At 46.1% G+C, this 18,724-nt stretch overlaps 1 protein-coding gene across 1 annotated transcript; it reads right to left on the reverse strand.

Annotated features, from left to right (window-relative positions):
• Positions 1 to 152: 152 nt before the first annotated feature.
• Positions 153 to 12,877, reverse strand: LOC311009659 (heparan-sulfate 6-O-sulfotransferase 3-B-like). Its single transcript, XM_084003984.1, has 2 exons — positions 12,008 to 12,877; positions 153 to 1,674 (listed from the first exon to the last, which is right to left on the reverse strand). Exons 1-2 carry the CDS (start codon positions 12,547 to 12,549, stop codon positions 921 to 923), a joined length of 1,296 nt encoding a protein of 431 aa, XP_083860110.1. The 5' UTR covers positions 12,550 to 12,877; the 3' UTR covers positions 153 to 920.
• Between the last annotated feature and the right edge of the window lie 5,847 nt (positions 12,878 to 18,724).

Here is an 18,724-nt window from a genome sequence, read left to right on the forward strand (position 1 = left end):
ACTGGTTGCTCCGGGGCAAACGGAGAGAAAACGTCCACCGTCATATGGACTTTAAATGATGATGAAGAACCTGTGATGTTCTGCGTTGGAGATTTCACTATTTTAAGGCGAGAACATACAGAAAGAGTCCATAGGAGGGATTGACATGAGTGGATGCTGCATGTTTTTATTGAACATTGCCTTTCTGTAAAGCAGCTTCATGAGTCAGAAAGAAAAAGAAAACACACCGCAGACTAGAACCAAGTTTGTGCTTTGATATTCTTATGAAGCCGAACACCACAGAATAACTACAAGGTTTCACTGATCACACACATGACACAGAGGACCCTTCACCTCTTTTTTCCTTTTTTTTTTTTTATATAGTCTAAAATTGGCCTTTTTTTTTTGCAGTTCTACAAATTATTAGCTGAATTTAAAGGCAGAGTAGGTCATTTGGAAAAACCACAGTCTTTGAACGCATCATCATTCAGACCTCTGTTCACGCCCCCAGAAAGCAAAATCAGGGAGTAAGCATTAACAGGCAATTATTTTCTCCGGCCCGACTTTTTTTGATTGGACGGGGTTTTTACAGTCCCGCCACGGCCACAGATGACATTTTTTAAACATTTTGATATCATTGAATGTATTCATTACTATCTGTCAAGTAATATAACAAAGTGTTTCTGAGTAGAATCACTACTCAACCTTTAACGTCGCTTTGAGAACATGGATAAATCAACACGATTCACAACGGCAGCGCCCAAACGTATCCGTAACAGAAGGGGAAAAAATCCAAAACGCTTATGTTGCCATGACAAATACATCCATCATGAATATTAAGACACCGTTGGGCGGTCTGACAGAGCGATGAGGGCTGGAGGTTTTTGGCAGATTGACGGCGGAGGAGAGCAAAGCAGTCAGCTGGACCTTCCTCCTCCTCCTCACCACCTCACCACCTGGCTGCTGTAGTCCTCTGTCGTGGCCACCTGCTCCAGCCCCTTCAGCTGCTCCTCTTCCTCCCCTCCTCCTCCTCCTCCCAGCCTCCACAGCTCCGACAGATAGGTCCTGTGCAGCCGCTGCCTCTGCTGCCTCTCCTGCCACCTCCTCTGGCGCTCCTCCCGGTGCTGCCTCTGGCGGTTGTACTGGTAGCGCCGCAGGAACAGCTCCTTGGCGTACTCGTACAGCTCCACGTCGAGGGCGTTGAGGCCCTCGATGCGCCACCGCACCTTCTCGCTGATGCCCACGCTGGCGGCGCGCGTGCTGTTGATCTGCGTGAAGGCCCGGATGAAGCGCAGGCCGAACGTCCGCTCGAACAGGTACTGCGTCTTGCGCTGGAACTCCGTGAGGCCGTAGAACGCCATGTTGCGCAGGTTGGCCTTGGCGCTGTCGAGCAGCACGCGGCCGCGCTCCAGCTCGCTCACCGACGACATGTTGTAGCAGCCCACCAGGCTGAGGTCGGCCAGCATGCGCACCTGCCGGTTGTTGGCGAGGTTGGAGGGGCAGCTCATGAAGTCGGCCAGGGGCACGCCGGTCCAGTCCTCGCCGCTGTAGCAGGCGGGGAGCTCGTCCTGGGTGGGCGGGCGGCCGTCGCACATGTGGAGGGCGGTCTTCCAAGTGGCGCCGCGCTGCACGTGCTTCCACTCGCTCAGGTAGCGTGACACGGGGTCGCGGAGCATGGTGATGTAGTAGAAGTTCCTGTGGAGACATGAAGAGATGCTAAATATGAAGCTTAGCTTAGCATAAAGACTTGAATACCTGCATAGATGACCTTTAAATAGTTCCAGTAGCCCCCACCCCTCTCTCGCCCTCCCTCTGTGTGTGTTGTTATGTGAGACGTTCAAGAGCGGCGGGTCGTTTGTGAAGGTCACACCGGTCCACTGAGAGTGTGGCAATAATGACAGGAAGCAACGCACACCAAGCAGGTACGTTTCATATCCTGCAGATGTGCAGTTCTCTGTGTTTTCCCGCCTTCCTCACGTCTCTTCCTCTCGTCTCTAGCACCTTTTTGGGTTTCTGGGTCGCTCTGATCTTCCACGAACGACTCTTCCGTAATTGCTGTAACACAACCGACAGCACAACGTTTCAAGGGAACCTGGCTGAGCGCTCTTATCTCCCGAGTTCAGAGATGGCGACCGAAGGCACGGCGGATTTCAGCCATTTTTCAAATGTAAACACAGCCCCACCGTAGATAAAAGAGAAATAAAGTGTTCATCTTGCGCGGCGGGACCTTCCGACGTTCGACAGCGACCGAATATAAAGCTGAACATTTCATTCCTGAAAGGCTTTCAGTGAAATAAACAAGTCACATTCAAGGACGGAGGTTTTACTGCAACGCTGCTCTGGAAATGTCTCTTTGAAAACCTACCACAGTGATCACTCCCTCCTTTCTACTTTATCTCTCCCTCCAATTTTCAGTCCTTCCTTCCTTCCTTCCTTCCTTCCTTCCTTCCTTCCTTCCTTCCTTCCTTCCTTCCTCTTTCTTTTCTCCACCTTCCTTCCTCTTTCTTTTCCTTCCTTCCTTCCTTCCTTCCTTCCTTCCTTCCTTCCTTCCTCTTTCTTTTCCTTCTTTCCTTCCTTACTTACCCTTTCTTTTATTTTTATCTTCCTTCCTTCCCCTTTCTCTTCCTTCCATCCTCTTTCTTTTTGTTCCTTTTTCTTTTCTACCTATTTCTTTTCTCTTCCTTCCTTCCTCTTTATTTTCCTTCTTCCCTTCCCCCTTCTTTCCTTCCTTACTTCCCCTTTCTTTTCTTTTCTCTTCCTTGCTTCCGCTTTCTTTTCTCTTCCTTCCTTCCTCTTTCTTTTCTGTCCTTCCTCTTTCTTTCCCTTCCTTCACCTTTCTTTTCTCTTCCTTCCTTCCTTCCTCTTTATTTTCCTTCTTCCCTTCCCCCTTCTTTCCTTCCTTACTTCCCCTTTCTTTTCTTTTCTCTTCCTTGCTCCCGCTTTCTTTTCTCTTCCTTCCTTCCTCTTTCTTTTCTGTCCTTCCTCTTTCTTTCCCTTCCTTCACCTTTCTTTTCTCTTCCTTCCTTCCTTCCTTCCTTCCTTCCTTCCTTCCTTCCTTCCTTCCTTCCTTCCTTCCTCCCTCCCTGTTATCATGGCTCTTTAATGATTAATTGTCCTTTTATCACATTGACTTTTCTCTTTCATGTTTTCACTTGTTACTGAAATGTGCTATAGAAATAAACCTGACTGGCCTCCCTCTTCCTCCTTTCCCTCTTTTCTTAAAAGCAGAGATGACAGTTAACAGTCCAGCAAGCACACCTGATGCCTTCACTCCCTCCAACATCTTGAAATAATACAACAGTATGAATGTGGCAGCAATATCAAACCAGTAATTGCCAAGTTTCCGACCAAATGTAACGTCCAAAGTGTTGTTAAGGTTATTTAAGTGTTGCTGTACAGCGTTGTTAACTGTGGAAGTATGAACACAACTGATCAGTAACGATGCAGCAACCGCCGCCAACACGATCCATCTCCCCACACTGATTAGGATGATTGGCAATACGTGACGCTGACCTTGCATCGAATTATCTTTCATCATGCGTGTGGATGTCGGAAATTGAAAAAATCAAGCACACATTGTTTCGATTTAATGTTCAATCACGTCTGTTCAGTTTCTCATACCGGAGACAATAATGTTAGCTGCTGATTATTATCAGAAAACAGACACAATACAGACGTCATTGTTTCGGTTTTTTTCTTGGTATTTAATAAACCTCAGAAGAGAAAGTTGAACTGACATTCATCATTCATCAAAGAGATTTTTCCTTTTATTTCCCCCCCTTTCTGCCTTCACTTTAATCATACAGTACCTAATATCTCCTGTTGTTTCACATCATGCAGTTCCTTCCTTGTCCAGCAGTTGTCCCCAGTGAGTTGCCCTTTCTGAACATCAGCTGACCTGCACACCTGTTCTCATCAATGTACCTACGCCTGTACGCCTGCTACGGTAATGGACTTCCTGTTCACTCTGCTTCTGTTTACTGATCTTTTTGCAGATTTTCCTCCTTGACTGTTTAACTCATCAAAACTGTTTCACTTGATTCTAGCTATTAATTACTGTAAACCATGTTTACGGCATGGCTTAAGTCCAGGTGAACTTTACAGCTAAGTGTTAAAATCATCTTAGTAGCTAACTGCATTGGTAGCATGGTAGCAACCTGTGAATCAGCAGGTAGCCCCGCCCCCTAAAGCATCCCCTGCTTTCTGGTCTGGTGGACTCTAAATGGACCATCATGTACTAAATGAACATCATGCTGGACTGAAGAAGACTTGAAACTAGAGATTGAGACCATAAACTCATGTTTACAATGTTTACTGAGATAATACATCAAGAGAGAAGTAGGACCATTTTCTCATAGACTTCTATACAACCAGAGAGGAGTCGCCCCCTGGTGGCCAGCAGAGAGAAGTAGGACCATTTTCTCATAGACTTCTATACAACCAGAGAGGAGTTGCCCCCTGGTGGCCAGCAGAGAGAAGTAGGACCATTTTCTCATAGACTTCTATACAACCAGAGAGGAGTCGCCCCCTGGTGGCCAGCAGAGAGAAGTAGGACCATTTTCTCATAGACTTCCATACAACCAGAGAGGAGTCGCCCCCTGGTGGCCAGCAGAGAGAAGTAGGACCATTTTCTCATAGACTTCCATACAACCAGAGAGGAGTCGCCCCCTGGTGGCCAGCAGAGAGAATGCAAGTGTTGACTTCACTTTTCTGAACCGGAGGCTGCTGTCTGGTGTAAACCGAGTGAAAACGTTGTCTTATGATATAAAACTGTATAAATAGCATTTTTAAAAAAGCAATTTATAGGTTAACTACCAATGTGTGTTTATTTGCAGTTTAAAAAATGTTGAGAATAAAAGATAGTACTGTCAATCTATTATGTGTTTTCCAGTTCCCTGCCTCACGGAGAAAATTGGATGAATCGAGAGAGAAGTCGTCTGTGAGCAAAGAGTGCACGGCTTTAAAAGCTCCACAATTTAGCAATTATTTCCAGGCGGCAGATATCAATCAGCTGTGATCTGTACTTAAGTGAGTGGTGATGGTATCATGGAACACACCCGCAGACGGACACACCACCCAGAGATAATGGCCGAGGCTGAGTGAACGACCCTGCCATCCTCGCACTCGACTGATGGACACACGCCAGCGCCTCACACAGCGGCCCTTTGTTGTACTTCCTGGAACGCCGCTCCGTCTTTACCTCCTCCCGTGCCTATCATCTATCAGTACAGCTACCCGCGAGACAGGCGGATCAATACACGTCCACGCAACGCCGCCTCTGCGCGTCCGTGCTTTCAATGTGACCTATCGACAAAGAGCAGCAAATGTCAACGCTCTCCTCTTACTTGTGTCAGGGACAGAGGCGGGGTCAGATGATGAAGGTCAGGCATAATTACCGCTCGGATGAATGGGGAAGTATCACTTTGATGAATAAGAAATAATCCATAACATTTTGAGCCGAATCACCGGGTCGATGCGTGAATTACTTTCCACTTTTGTTGGAGGAAGTCTGCACCCTCCTAATGTCTTTCAAACTGTAATCAAAAACCCCTCATATTACACGCAGTCATTTGATCTATCATAGATATGACGATATTGATTACAGCAGCTTTAAATGTTTCTAAATCCAGTGTTTGCATCTATAAAGGAGACACCATATTGGCCTCTTTGCTGATGAGCTTCATCCGTCTCCAGCATCATCGCTCATCGCTTTATTCCACGCCAGTGCCTCAGTTCTTTGCTAATGTGCCAAACGGCTTTCAAGTCTTTCAGGCCCGAACGGGACAAAGTGGGAACATTTTTCGGACACCTGATTGATCGGCTCAAAATCTAATGTTCTGAGAGGGATTGGAGTGGATGTGCGAGTGGCACCGAGTCATTGACGAAACCATGCGTGTGTGTCGTCATACGTGAACTAAAGGTGAAGTTAAATCAGCTTGTCGCATTTTGCCGGCGATCAATCCGACGCCTCGCCCGTGCATCCCCGTCAGCACTCTCCATACAGCAAACACTATCGATCGCCCTCTCTCCGCCCAATTTTCTCTCTTTCACTCTCTAAATCACCATCGAAAAGCTACAGAGGAAACTCGCAGCCGGCGATCAATATCTGCCTTGTTAATTCACTCGCTCCCATCAAGGACACAGCGATAAAAGCCTTGATGGAAACTATTTATGCCGCTGAAGAAGAAGAAGCAGCCCGTACAAAAGGGAATCTGGATCGACAGCAATCTAATTCATTTCATCTTTTTAACGTTGCGAGTGCGTCGTGTTGCTTTGGCCGCTCCGATGAAGGATCACTTTGGAAGGTGTTTCTATCTGCAGTTACTATCTGAAGCAAGTTTGAATGCTCCTTTGCTTGAGATAATAACAGCATTGTGAGCAATGGTCCTACTTCTCTCTTGAGGTTTTATCTCACTAATCATTGTGAGTTTTAGTCTCAGTCTCTAGTTTCAAGTCTTCTTCAATCCAGCATGATGTTCATTTAGTCCATTATGGTCCATTTACAGCCTGTCAATCCGTCACCAGGGCAACGCTGTTGGTGATGATGCGGAGGAAGCACGTGATTTCCTTCCAGTCTTTGTTTTTGTGTCGTCACACTGTGATATTTCCCGTTCATAGTGAATTAAGATGAAACAGTAATGTGAGAGACGGGGGGCGTTGTCAAGGTGACTGAGTGAAGCCGCTCTCGCATCGGACAGGAGCTCAAGCTGGATCCGTTTCCACTCTGATTTCATCTCCGCGTGCCAATTACAGGTCAAAATGATGCACTGCATGTAGAAACTCTCCATCACCCGCCGATAGCCTTCCCCTTCGACGAATCAGAGAGACAACGGTGAGCGAGGCAGACTGTGATGTTCTGAGGTCGCAGATATGAGATGCTATTTTGGGCGGTAAAGGAAAAGCCCCAGAGGCGGAGACGAGGGAACCGAGAGCGCTTCTGGAAATACGAGGCGTTCGTCCGGGCGACTGAGGCTGAGAACACAAAACGCGTATCCCTTATTATCCGGCTGCTTTTCAGGTAGCCACATTTTCCCTCGAGGTTATTGGTTTTTCCTCGGCGTCCATACCCCGCACACAACAACCTGCCGTGTGCGGCTTTGGCGTCTTAGCCTTAACCTTTCCTTGACATCTTAATCTATGCAGCTTTGCGAGGTGTCAGCCAGTCCTCTAGGTCCGTGTAGTTATGGCGAGGATGAATGGGAGGCTGGATTCTGTAAAAGGTCACATCTACCCACGCAAACTACTCAGGGATTTCTGAAAGCAATGTGTGAAGGCTGCGTCCGACGCTGGGTTGTATGTTTTTGAGTGATCAGAATCATACCTGGATAATAGGACTTACATAGATCTAACTGATGAGAAAGCTCCTCCCGTTCATGTTTCTTTTCTCTTTTAACAAACCGTTTTGTAAAAGCAACTCTTCAATCCAGTCGACAGTATAAATCTGGACTTCTGGATTAATCCCCCCCTTCCTCCTCTTCCTCCTCCCCCGTATAATAAAACCTGTCTTCGGCTGCCCCTAATCCCCCTAAGGAGCGTGGAGATTACCAAGATCCTCTGAATTTCTCACAAGAATACAACACGCTGTTATGGAGGAAGTGCTCGAGGTTTGATTTCACAGACTTGATCCTCTATTCCACTTTATAAGTGGGATACAATTAGATTCCATTGAGAGAAATCCAACTCAAATCACGGTATTCAAGTTAGGATAGCTCGTGTATTTGTCTACCTAGTTATGACCATTGTTTGATTTCAAAATATTATCTATAAGGTGATTAAAGATATGTTAAATGTTTTCATTGTAAAGTGCTTTTTTTCATAATTATCTGATATTTGAATAGTGTTTTGACTTAAATTATAATTATCTGATATTTTAATAGTGTTTTGACTTAAATTAAGAATTTGCTTGAATGTGGGGAACAAAAATACATGATGTTTTTAGGACATATGAGTTCTTCCAAAACCTTCACTGTCCAATTATTGGGATTAAAACGAGTCCATTGGCAAGTCGGGCATTTAGCTCGCCATGTTTGATCTAAAAGACGTATATTTCCGGTGCTGGTTGCGTGCTGCCAGCTACAAAATGTTTGACAGGAAACCCCGTGGTAATTAGCAGCAGGATATTTGGGAGTTCTCCCAGGAGACCTCGCCGACTGTATAAGTGTGTCAGCACAAGCTGTAAACAAAATATCAGATTCCAGCAGAGCAAGGTTTAAGAAATCATGATCACTTCATTATCATATTCATGCGATAGACTACACAGCCTGCTGCTGTTTTATTTATGGCTTGAGTTTTGGATGCGGATCTGAAATAATGGTGTTAAAATGAATTGGACTTGGTTTGCTTTTCCCTGTTTTGTAGTTTCTGGGGTTCGTTCGTCACCAGGTCCACGCATCCTGCCGGGGGTCCTTTCTACACTCCAAGCGTCCTGCTGGGGTCCTTCGTACGCTCCAAGCGTCCTGTCGGGGGTCCTTCCTACGCTCCACGCGTCCTGCCGGGGGTCCTTCCTATGCTCCACTCGTCCTGCCGGGGGTCCTACCTATGCTCCACACATCCTGCCGGGGGTCCTTCCTATGCTCCACTCGTCCTGCCGGGGGTCCTACCTACGCTACCCGCGTCCTGCCGGGGATCCTTCCTATGCTCCACACATCCTGCCGGGGGTCCTTCCTACACTCCACACATCCTGCCGGGGGTCCTTCCTACACTCCACACATTCTGCCGGGGGTCCTTTCTACGCTCCACGCGTCCTGCCGGGGGTCCTTCCTATGCTCCACTCGTCCTGCCGGGGGTCCTACCTATGCTCCACACATCCTGCCGGGGGTCCTTCCTATGCTCCACTCGTCCTGCCGGGGGTCCTACCTATGCTCCACACATCCTGCCGGGGGTCCTTCCTATGCTCCACTCGTCCTGCCGGGGGTCCTACCTATGCTCCACACATCCTGCCGGGGGTCCTTCCTATGCTCCACTCGTCCTGCCGGGGGTCCTACCTATGCTCCACTCGTCCTGCCGGGGGTCCTACCTATGCTCCACACATCCTGCCGGGGGTCCTTCCTATGCTCCACTCGTCCTGCCGGGGGTCCTACCTATGCTCCACACATCCTGCCGGGGGTCCTTCCTACGCTCCACACATCCTGCCGGGGGTCCTTCCTATGCTCCACTCGTCCTGCCGGGGGTCCTACCTATGCTCCACACATTCTGCCGGGGTTCCTTTCTACGCTCCACACATTCTGCCGGGGTTCCTTTCTACGCTCCACGCGTGCTGCCAGGGGTCCTTCCTATGCTCCGGGCGTCTGTCCGTTGCCTATTCCGTCCCAACGTGGATCCGTCCCCTCACGCCCTGCCGGGGGTCCGTGCAACACTCGCTCTATGCATCCTGCCAGGCGATGCCCACCTTTTCATCAGTAAGTTCTCCTTTAAAGGCCTCCATCGTCTTCACAGATCCACTGGGAACATTTATGATGACTTCTAGCGTCTGAAGGTCACACATTTTTGTCAATCAGCGTTCTTGTCACATTGAGTCATTCCAACAATGTGCGCCTGTCAGCAGCTTGCATTACCTTGACGTGTCGGCTTAGAGACCGACATTGCAGTCAAAAGCAATGTTGACAGTAAAAGGGCGGCATTACGCCCAAAGCGTTTCAGAAGTAGCACTCTCCGCTTCCACGCGCTTTCTCAATAATATACATCCGTCTGTGACATCTCAGCGTATAGCTCTTCGGTGGAGGATTTAACCCCGACTCACTGGGACTGCAAGGGGAGATTAACGTCAAAAAATTGCAACCATGTTTTCCCCCATATAGTCCGCTAAGTACACGTTTAGCAAGAGGGAACAGTAGACCACAAATACTACTTACTGCATTTTGATAAAATCATCTTTCTCCCCGTCTCTGTTTGACTACTAAACCTCGTCAACCTCCTGCATATTTTAGCATATTTAAATGCCTTTTTCGTGTCATTATCACCAGTAATGGTGCCACTGCCAAACGAGCTCAAACCACCTTCACTGTGAACAAATTAGACTCCTTGATCAGTGTTGGCCAGTCTGCATTCTCTGCTCTAATCTGAAATAATGAGGTCAGTAATAAGGTTACGCTCTCTGACTGCTCAGCGTGAGGCCGACAGCGGCCGACAAACACGGCGGCGCTTTTGACGTCTGGCCCGCACAGCGATTTCGTAGCCCGCCGCGATGTGAACGCTTCACGCTGGGAGCGAGGTCCCGAATAGTGGTCTGCTTCGCTACTTGAACCGGCCACGTGTTAATGCCCGAGGTCTGCGTGTTCGGAGGGAAATCTCCAGCCAGAAGAAGGGCGGATGGATGGATGCACGTTAATGCAGCAGATGCTAATTATGTTCAGTCAGAAGTGAATGGATGAAGGGAGGAGCAAAGAAAGGGAACACCAACAGGAGGTCTCATTGTGCTCCTCTAATAGAGTCCGCTTCTAACCAATCGCTCTGATTTGACAAAAACACGCCACTAATGCCCATAAAGCATCGCGAGCAGAGCTTTAACATAACTGGTTGCTATGCCAACCTGGGTGGTAACCAAGGAGCCAATTTGCGATCATAATGTGCGTGTAAGTATATATGTATATGTGTGTGTGTGTGTGTGTGTGTGTGTGTGTATATGTATTTATGTGTATGTACGTATGTATATATACACACACATGGTATATTAATTATGTATTTATTATTGTGTATATAAATACAAACATATGTGTATTCAATAATAAATAAATCATTATTAATAATATTAATATAATTAATTATTAATACTTATAATAATAATAATAATAACAAGATAGCAAAATAACATCATCATCAGTGTCAATAAAAGCAGCAGATAGAAGTGTGTCCTTGGGCAAAACGCTGAACCCCTGGGATGACCTCTGACCTCCCCGTGGAAGCACAGTGAGTGTTTCACTGCAAGGGATCAATGAAGTATCGCAGTGAGTACTCTTGGAAATCACTCAGCGCATTATCAGACGCTATCAGCTCATGTCTGCTGCTGCCATGAACCGCAGAAGGATCTGCGAGCCGACACCCACGAGAGGTAACTCACCTCGCATTAGTGGAAACGCGACCCCCCAAACAAATCCCCCGTTTGTCCCCATCCTCAGGAACAACCACACCATATGGAGGCAAATTGGCTTCAACACCTCAGAGGACCCCGGCCTCCTTAAGTCATTTACTCCCTTCAGCTTAGCTCTGTTGCTTCTGTAATTACAGGGAATTGAAACGGACGTCGAGAGGAGGAAGCGGCCCGAGGAGACGGCGTTGGCGGTGGCGTGCCGGGCGGCGTGCGTGCAGGCGGACGCTAGTGACAAACACGCATTGGAAGTGTTTGTGACCTTTGACTTAGCGCCTGGAGGTAAGAAAAGCAGCTTAACAGCTCGCTCTAAGCTTCTGGCTAAACTCCTTGTGGTTCGGCCCATACGTTACTTACAAGCCATTATGGGAATTGGCGCCCATCAACTTCCTGTCAGCTGACCAATCAGGTAATGGACTCAGGATGCTGCGTTCCTCTCAGAACCTACTGAAGTTTGGTTTCTTGCCTGCTAATTTGCTTCATTTTAAATGTGCTCCTTCAATGAGCCGCGAGTGAGTGAATGAATGCATGCGTAAGTTAATAGGTGTGAGTGAGTGAATAAATGTGGGGGAGTGAATACGTATGAATGAGTGAAGGGGTGGGTGAGTGAATGAAGAAGAGCATGAGTGAGTGAGGTAGTGAGTTCATAAATGTGCGTGAATGAGTGAATGAATGAGCAAGTGAGTGAACGAATAGGTGTGTGAATGAATAAGTGAGTGACTGAATGAACAAGTCTGAATGAATAGGTGTGTGTGGGGGAATGAGTGAGTGAAGAGTGTGAGCGGATACGTGTATAAGTGAGTGAATGAATGAGTGAATAGGTGTGACTGACCTTAAAGATGATCTGTGCAACCCGATAATCAATTAATTGAACTGTGAGTGAGTGAGTGAGTGAGTGAGTGAGTGAGTGAGTGAGTGAGTGAGTGAGGTCAGGCCACCCCTCACCTTTTGTTCTTCTGGGCACTCTTCTTGTCCCGCTTGTTCATCACCACGGGCACACAGCTCGTGAGCTCGGTCCAGTCCGCGTGCAGCCCGCAGCTCCATCCCGTGGAGAACCGCGAGAAGAGCCACGACTCGGCTCTGCCGGGCCGGTGACAGGTGCACTTCCTCTGGCCGGGCATGCAGTCGCACGGCTGCTCCAGCTGGATGTTCTTGACCAGGTGCCGCCCAAACGTGGTCCCGCCGGTCTTCTGGATGTGGAGGAACACCATCACATCGTCTCCCCGGATGTTGAAGTCGACGTGCCGGTCCAGGTCCCGCTCCGTGAAGTTAAATCTGGATGTGATTCTGGAGGGGAGGTCCTCGTCCGCCTCCGGCTCCGTGTAAACTAACTCAAAGCCCGATGAGTAGCGCTGGAAAAGGCCCTTGTCGGTGCTCCTGAAGTAGCAGGTGTTGCTGTCCGCCGGGCACACGTACTGGTAGCCGATCATTAAGAAGAGCACCGCCGCGATGGGGATGAAGATGAGTCTGTTGAACTTCTCCTCCATGGTGGAAGGCTGGGAATCACGCCGTCAACGCGATGAACGAGTCGCGCGCCTCTTCCTCTCCCCGCATCCTGCCGCTTCACTTTACGCGCGTGCTGCTGCTGCTGCTGTCAGAGCCCGCGGGTCCTGCGCGAGACCCGGTCCACTTCTCAAACTTGGAGCTGCCACAAAACAATCAGTTATTACTTAAAACATTCAGACATTTTTTTTTAAACCGACCTTAAACGTGCCGACCCGCTGGCAGAGCTCGCGCGCGATGACACCTTTCGAGACGTGAGCGCGACACGGCACATCTCCGCGTGAGAAGCGCTCGAGCTCGGCTGTCCTGCCACAGCCAACTGCTGATCGGTATCTGAGCCAGGAGCACGAGCGACAAAGTTAGACCACGTTCACACGGTGACTTCCGGTGAAGGCTTTCAAAATAAAATACGAGGTAAAGAGCTCATTCGAATAACTTTATTCAGGAAGTGTGTATTTTATGTCAAAACCATCAAGATTAATACAAATAATTATACTAAAAGTGTATCAACTAGAATCCGAAAAGCAGTAAATAACAAGTATTTCTTTAATGCACCTGGTGAACATCTTGTTTAATCAGATCAATTTATCTGAAGGAGCTAATGAGTTTTTGTCCGCCACAAAAAAAGATGAAACGCTTTTGTGAACCTACTTTATTATATTCTAATTTGGCAATCCTGCATTAAAGGAGGCAGAGCGAACAACAACTCTAAAGAAATAGGGCCTTTAGATCCAGGACCTACTGTCAGGCCAAATCCCTTACTGTTTGTAAACGTTCATCAGGGTCTAATCAGGGATTAATGTGCCCCTAATTCATATTTGGTATAGACATGCATGTGCATCACCACAAGGTCGGAAATAAAAAAAATAGTCCCTTCAGCTTACTCTTATTTTGAAGACTAAACTAAGTCATTTCCGGTTTTGTTCTGGCTGACTTGACTCTACATCTGCGCCAGTCATCTGTCCAGGCTGCCGGGCCGGTGACGCAACCGCATCTCTAATCACACACACACACACACACACACACACACACACACACACACACACAGGCTATTTGAGTGGCCTAGAACTACTGCTGGCGGAAAATCACTCATTCCAATAATATGGGAAACAAATCGAAACTTAAAGCAGAAAACAATGGAAACCAGAGATTTGAATCACCTTTAACCTATTTTGTATTGCATTCATATTATTAAATTACATAATGTATCAAACTCAATGTTTATTCCTTATGGTGTCATTTTAATAGTGATATAATGACTATAGTGTATCTGAGAGCACAACTCCAGAAGATATTATATACCTTAATATATGTTAATATATTTGTGTAAGATTATTGTAAGCAGGTTCTCCATTAGTCATGGGACGATATGGACATTTTCTGTCACGATTTTCCTGGCCAAAAATAATTGCAATTCGCGACATTGTCCTGATAATCATCAAAATATGCTTAAAACTCTTACAGTGGCAGTAAAACATAACATTTAGATAAGAAACAAATCATTTTTATTGGTCTCAGATATACAAAAACATCTTTTTTTGTCGTGAAAAACAATCAAATAATCTGAAATAAAACGATCCTTCTATTTTTTCCACTTCTCTACCATGATAGAGACGTCTTTTTCAAGCCACTCATGCCCATAATTATGATTGCCGTGATAATGGAAATTCATCACTGCTGTCATTCACCATGCAGCCAACAGGAAAGAGTTAAATCCTCAGGCGAGTCATTTCAGCACCATGGACAGATTCCAACATGTCAAGTCAATAATTGTCATCATGTGTGTGTGTGTGTGTGTGTGTGTGTGTCGTCATCGTCCCACATGTTTTCACACGGACACATGACGGACTCGAACACGTGATGCAGTTGAATCCGCAGCGTTATATGGATGCCACAGACCTAAAGGCGTTTAGCCCTGAATAATGGATTTCCTTTAAGCCTGCTGTGATGAAAAGCTTTGTTATTTATTTTTTTCTGCCTTAAATGCCCTCCATCAAGGGATTTAATCAGAATGCACTTTGCTCTGTATTCTATTCAATCCTCTTTCTGCTCTTTGCCCTTATAGACGTCGACTTAATCTGTATGGGAGTTTGGTCCGCGGCTCACCTCTCTTCGTGTCGAAAAGGAGTCCCCCATCCTTCAAGGCTGGAGCGGAGGCACGGAAGGGATCGGTTCTGGGAAGTGTCAAGAAATGTCTCATTTTCTAAAGGTCACATGGAAGGGGACGGCTGGACGTTAGGGAATGTTTTTGCCTGCGTGATGATAACATCCCGTGTCAGCATGCTCTTTACCTGTACGCCTCCTCCAGATACGATTCGATACACTCCTCATATTGCAGAAGAAACCCTTTGTACAAACTGATTAAAATCCGAGTCCCTGATGGGAAAGAATCTGCATTAATGTTTTGTGCACTGGAGCGAGACTTGCGTTGTCCTGGCTGTGCAGCTGGGATATTTACGAGGTCCCCGACGCTCCCTATAAGCCTTATGAGAAACAACCCTTGGAACGTGCTGAGTCAGCAATGTACCCAGCTCCCCCATAATGGCACCGAAGCTTCCTGGAAATTATGATTGGATTAGTTTTGGATTTCTGTGTTTTTCTTTTTCATTTCCAGTGAGCGTGTATTTTGTATTTACTGGTATTATTGATTTTTTTTTTCTGAAAGGATGCTGAGGAAGTTGGACTCTTGTAGTGGGACCTCCTTGTGAGCTTCTGGGCGTTTTGAGCAAACGAGCAGCCTGAGACACCATTAAGGGAAGCAAATAGAATGTAAAACGGCTGTGCAAGACAGAACAAATTTGTCAGAATGACAAATTATCCAAAACTTAACAGCCTGGAGAAATATCTGCCTTGCTGCTAGTTCTCCAAGTTATAGAGTAGAATATAAATGAGGATAAAACACATGCAAAGTGTGGAGGATGATGACAAAAAATGAATCATTCCAAACAAGCGTGCATGCTTTAAAGTAATGCAAATGTACACAGAGGCAATGTCACAGCATCATCTTCTCCCATTTAAAAAAAACAGCTTAAATGGGCCAAAAACCTGCAGCCTCCTCGTCTGCTGGCGTCATCATTATGGCACCCACAGCTGGAGACGAAGCCTCAGACATGCAGATGTGCTCTGTAAGCTGTCATCTTGGGAGACGTACAGATGGCGGTGCTGTCATGGCGACAGCTGCTCCGTCGTCCTGCTCTGTGTAATTAGCCTGTCCTGTCCTGTCAGACTCCCGGCATGCCTCACCTGCCCGCTAGCCGCTGTCATCGATCACCTGATCGCCACCTGATGGCTCGGCTGCTCCTCGTTAGTTCCCGTGTGTTTAATGGGCAGATCACCCGCTTCCATTTGTCAGGTGTCTCCCCGGTTTGCTGTCTGCTTCCCTGTGGATGCTTTGCTGCCTGCCTCTGGCTCTGTTTATTGTGCTGACTGGCAACCTGTTGCTGATAAGCATGGAGTCTGCTTGTTGGTCCAAGTTCTTTCATTAAATGTTGGAGGCTGTGGAAATACTGGGGTGGAAAAGTCAGGATGCCATATAGACTATAATGGTTGCATTGACAGACAGAAGCAGCAGGTGGGAAGGTATTTCCAAAGTTTTTAGATGGTTGAATTGGTCGTATATGAATTATATATGCAAGCACTGATCCTTTTCTTTTAAAGAAAAGCTTTTTTTCTTGGTATTTTAGGAAGTGCTACATCCTTTGTTGACCTTCATCGAACACATGAATGGTAAACAACCATAGTTGCCAAAGCAGAACAATCAAATACATATATTACATTTGATTGCATCATATTTTCCATAAATACATAAATAATATAGGCCTAAATTAATTAATTAATACAAAATAATTATGCAATATACAAATATACTTTTATTATCATAATATACTATTATCTAATTATATCAAATGGTAATGAATACATCAACTATTGGCTGAAAGCAGTGTCACAAAAATATCTGGTATTTCATTGGTTAACCAAATTAGCCACGTGCCTTGTTGACTGACTTCACGTCACTACAAACCGGGCGCAGTTGCGTGTGTCCTTGCTAGTTTGTAGTAGCTTGTCTAGCTAGTAGCTATAGGTTGATTAAGTAAAGAAAATGCCGAAACCGAAGACTTCGTTTAGTTCTGAACGACGGAAGGAGCATGTTTGTATTACAAAACGCAGACGGGATGATTCCCGGGCTCTTTGCCCGTTGTTTCGTGGCGGTGTGGATGTAAGCAGCAAAGGGAATGATGGAAGAACATGCTAGAACATGCTAGCGCATGCTAGCACAGCTCCAGTTCGTTTTTCCGCGCGCGTGAAGCTTCATCCCTCAAGCACCCAGGAAAGAGCAAAACAGACTTCAACTAGTGGTAAGTCCAAAAATAAACTATTTATCTGTGATTTAATATGAGTAAACGGATGAAAGGGTGCTGAAATAACTCCATAATGATGGTAGTCAAGTCTGAAGTCATGCTTTGTTAGGTCTGTCTGCAAGACAGAAGCTAACAACTTTTAAAACGCTTGTTTTCTGAATGGAGTCTGGTTGATGGGTGCTAGGCTACGCTAACATTGTAGCTGCTCCATCAACACTCCAAATAAGGACATCTAGACATACGACAGAGACCTTGTTGTTTGGACCACAGACAGTCTCTGGTTTCTCCACATGGTCTGGTCTGGTCTCTGGACTAATATGAGCTACTATGGTAGACCTCTGGGGGACCATAATCAGTCTCTGATTTCTCCACATGGTCTGGTCTGGTCTCTGGACTAATGTGAGCTACTATCTAGACCTCTGGGGGACCACAGTCAGTCTCTGGTTTCTCAACATGGTCTGGTCTGGTCTATGGACTAATGTGAGCTACTATTGTAGGAATGTGCTTCAATGGTTTTGTGATATTTGGTATTTAAAAGATCCAATTCAGGATTATATGAATCAATATGGGATCTTCCACATTAAGATTGCTGCTTCCTTCAGATGGCTGTAAAGAGAGTCACCAGTGCAAAGGAGACAACATCTGCGTGATGTTTATCGTTGCTGTCAACAATTGACTAAATATTACCTGATTATTGATGTTTGCAAATGCATGTTTCTGCTCCTCCGGCAGTAATAACAACATGTGCCACCTCAGGAATCCATCTCATCGAATAGAAGCTGTTAAACAGAAATGATGGAAAAGAGCCATAAACCACCAAATGGAATGAGTAACTTAGCACAGAGACGCGTTTGAGTGAAAAGAGGGAACTTTGCTGATTGACAATATTCTCCAGATGGCCATTTAGCGAGCTGAAGTAGGAAGGGGGCTCGGGTCTGTGTATGAGTGATGGCGCCCTCGCCTTGTCTCTGCTCACAACTCTTTTTAAGTGAACTCTGCGATAAATCAGCATCATTTAGGTTATGATGTGTGGAATGCTGATCAACCATACTTATTCCTCATCGGCGATGATTTTCACTCTGGCGAAGCTTTCTAGTTGAGAATTTGGCCATCGTGGTTGAAGAGTGATGACTCAGATTTATGATGTGCGATAATATTTGCTAAGTCTCGCCCCTCGGACGCAAACTGACCAATCAAAAAACAGCGTCAGCCAGCTCTGGCTAGGATACGACTACTGTCCTACTATCCGACTCTGCTCCACAGATTCATGCAATCGTTTCAGATTTTCTTCATTTTCAGCCCGGTTTTGTTTATGTGGAGGTAGTCATGGTTACAACGTGGGTAATAGTGATAATTGGAGAGGTTGGAAGGAGATCTACGGCTCTAAAACGTTACGTTTCTACCTAAAAACCTGTGAAACTAACATTAGCAGTGGAGCTAACATTAGCAGTGGAGTGAACATTAGCAGTGGAGTGAACATTAGCAGTGGAGCTAACATTAGCAGTGGAGTGAACATTAGCAGTGGAGCTAACATTAGCAGTGGAGTGAACATTAGCAGTGGAGCTAACATTAGTAGTGGAGTGAACATTAGCAGTGGAGCTAACATTAGCAGTGGAGCTAAAATTAGCAGAGGAGCTAACATCCCAGCACATCAACACTTCTATGCTATGCTATGCTAGCTATACTGAATAAATACACATGCTGATTTTGCTTTTAAACAAACGTTAGGCTTTGACACTCATTTTACATCAAGAAAAAACTATAACCCCACACATATAATTGTGTTCCTATTGGATTTTGT

Source organism: Eutrigla gurnardus (assembly GCF_963514095.1).
Source record: "Eutrigla gurnardus genome assembly, chromosome: 24".
Classification (NCBI taxonomy): Eukaryota; Metazoa; Chordata; class Actinopteri; order Perciformes; family Triglidae; genus Eutrigla; species Eutrigla gurnardus.

Coding starts and splice junctions, on each gene's coding strand:
- LOC311009659 (XM_084003984.1), bottom strand. CDS start 12,549: ATGGAGGAGAAGTTCAACAGACTCATCTTCATCCCCATCGCGGCGGTG. Junction 1,675..12,007: donor AGTGCCCAGAAGAACAAAAG/GTGAGGGGTGGC, acceptor ATGTCTCCACAG/GAACTTCTACTACATCACCA.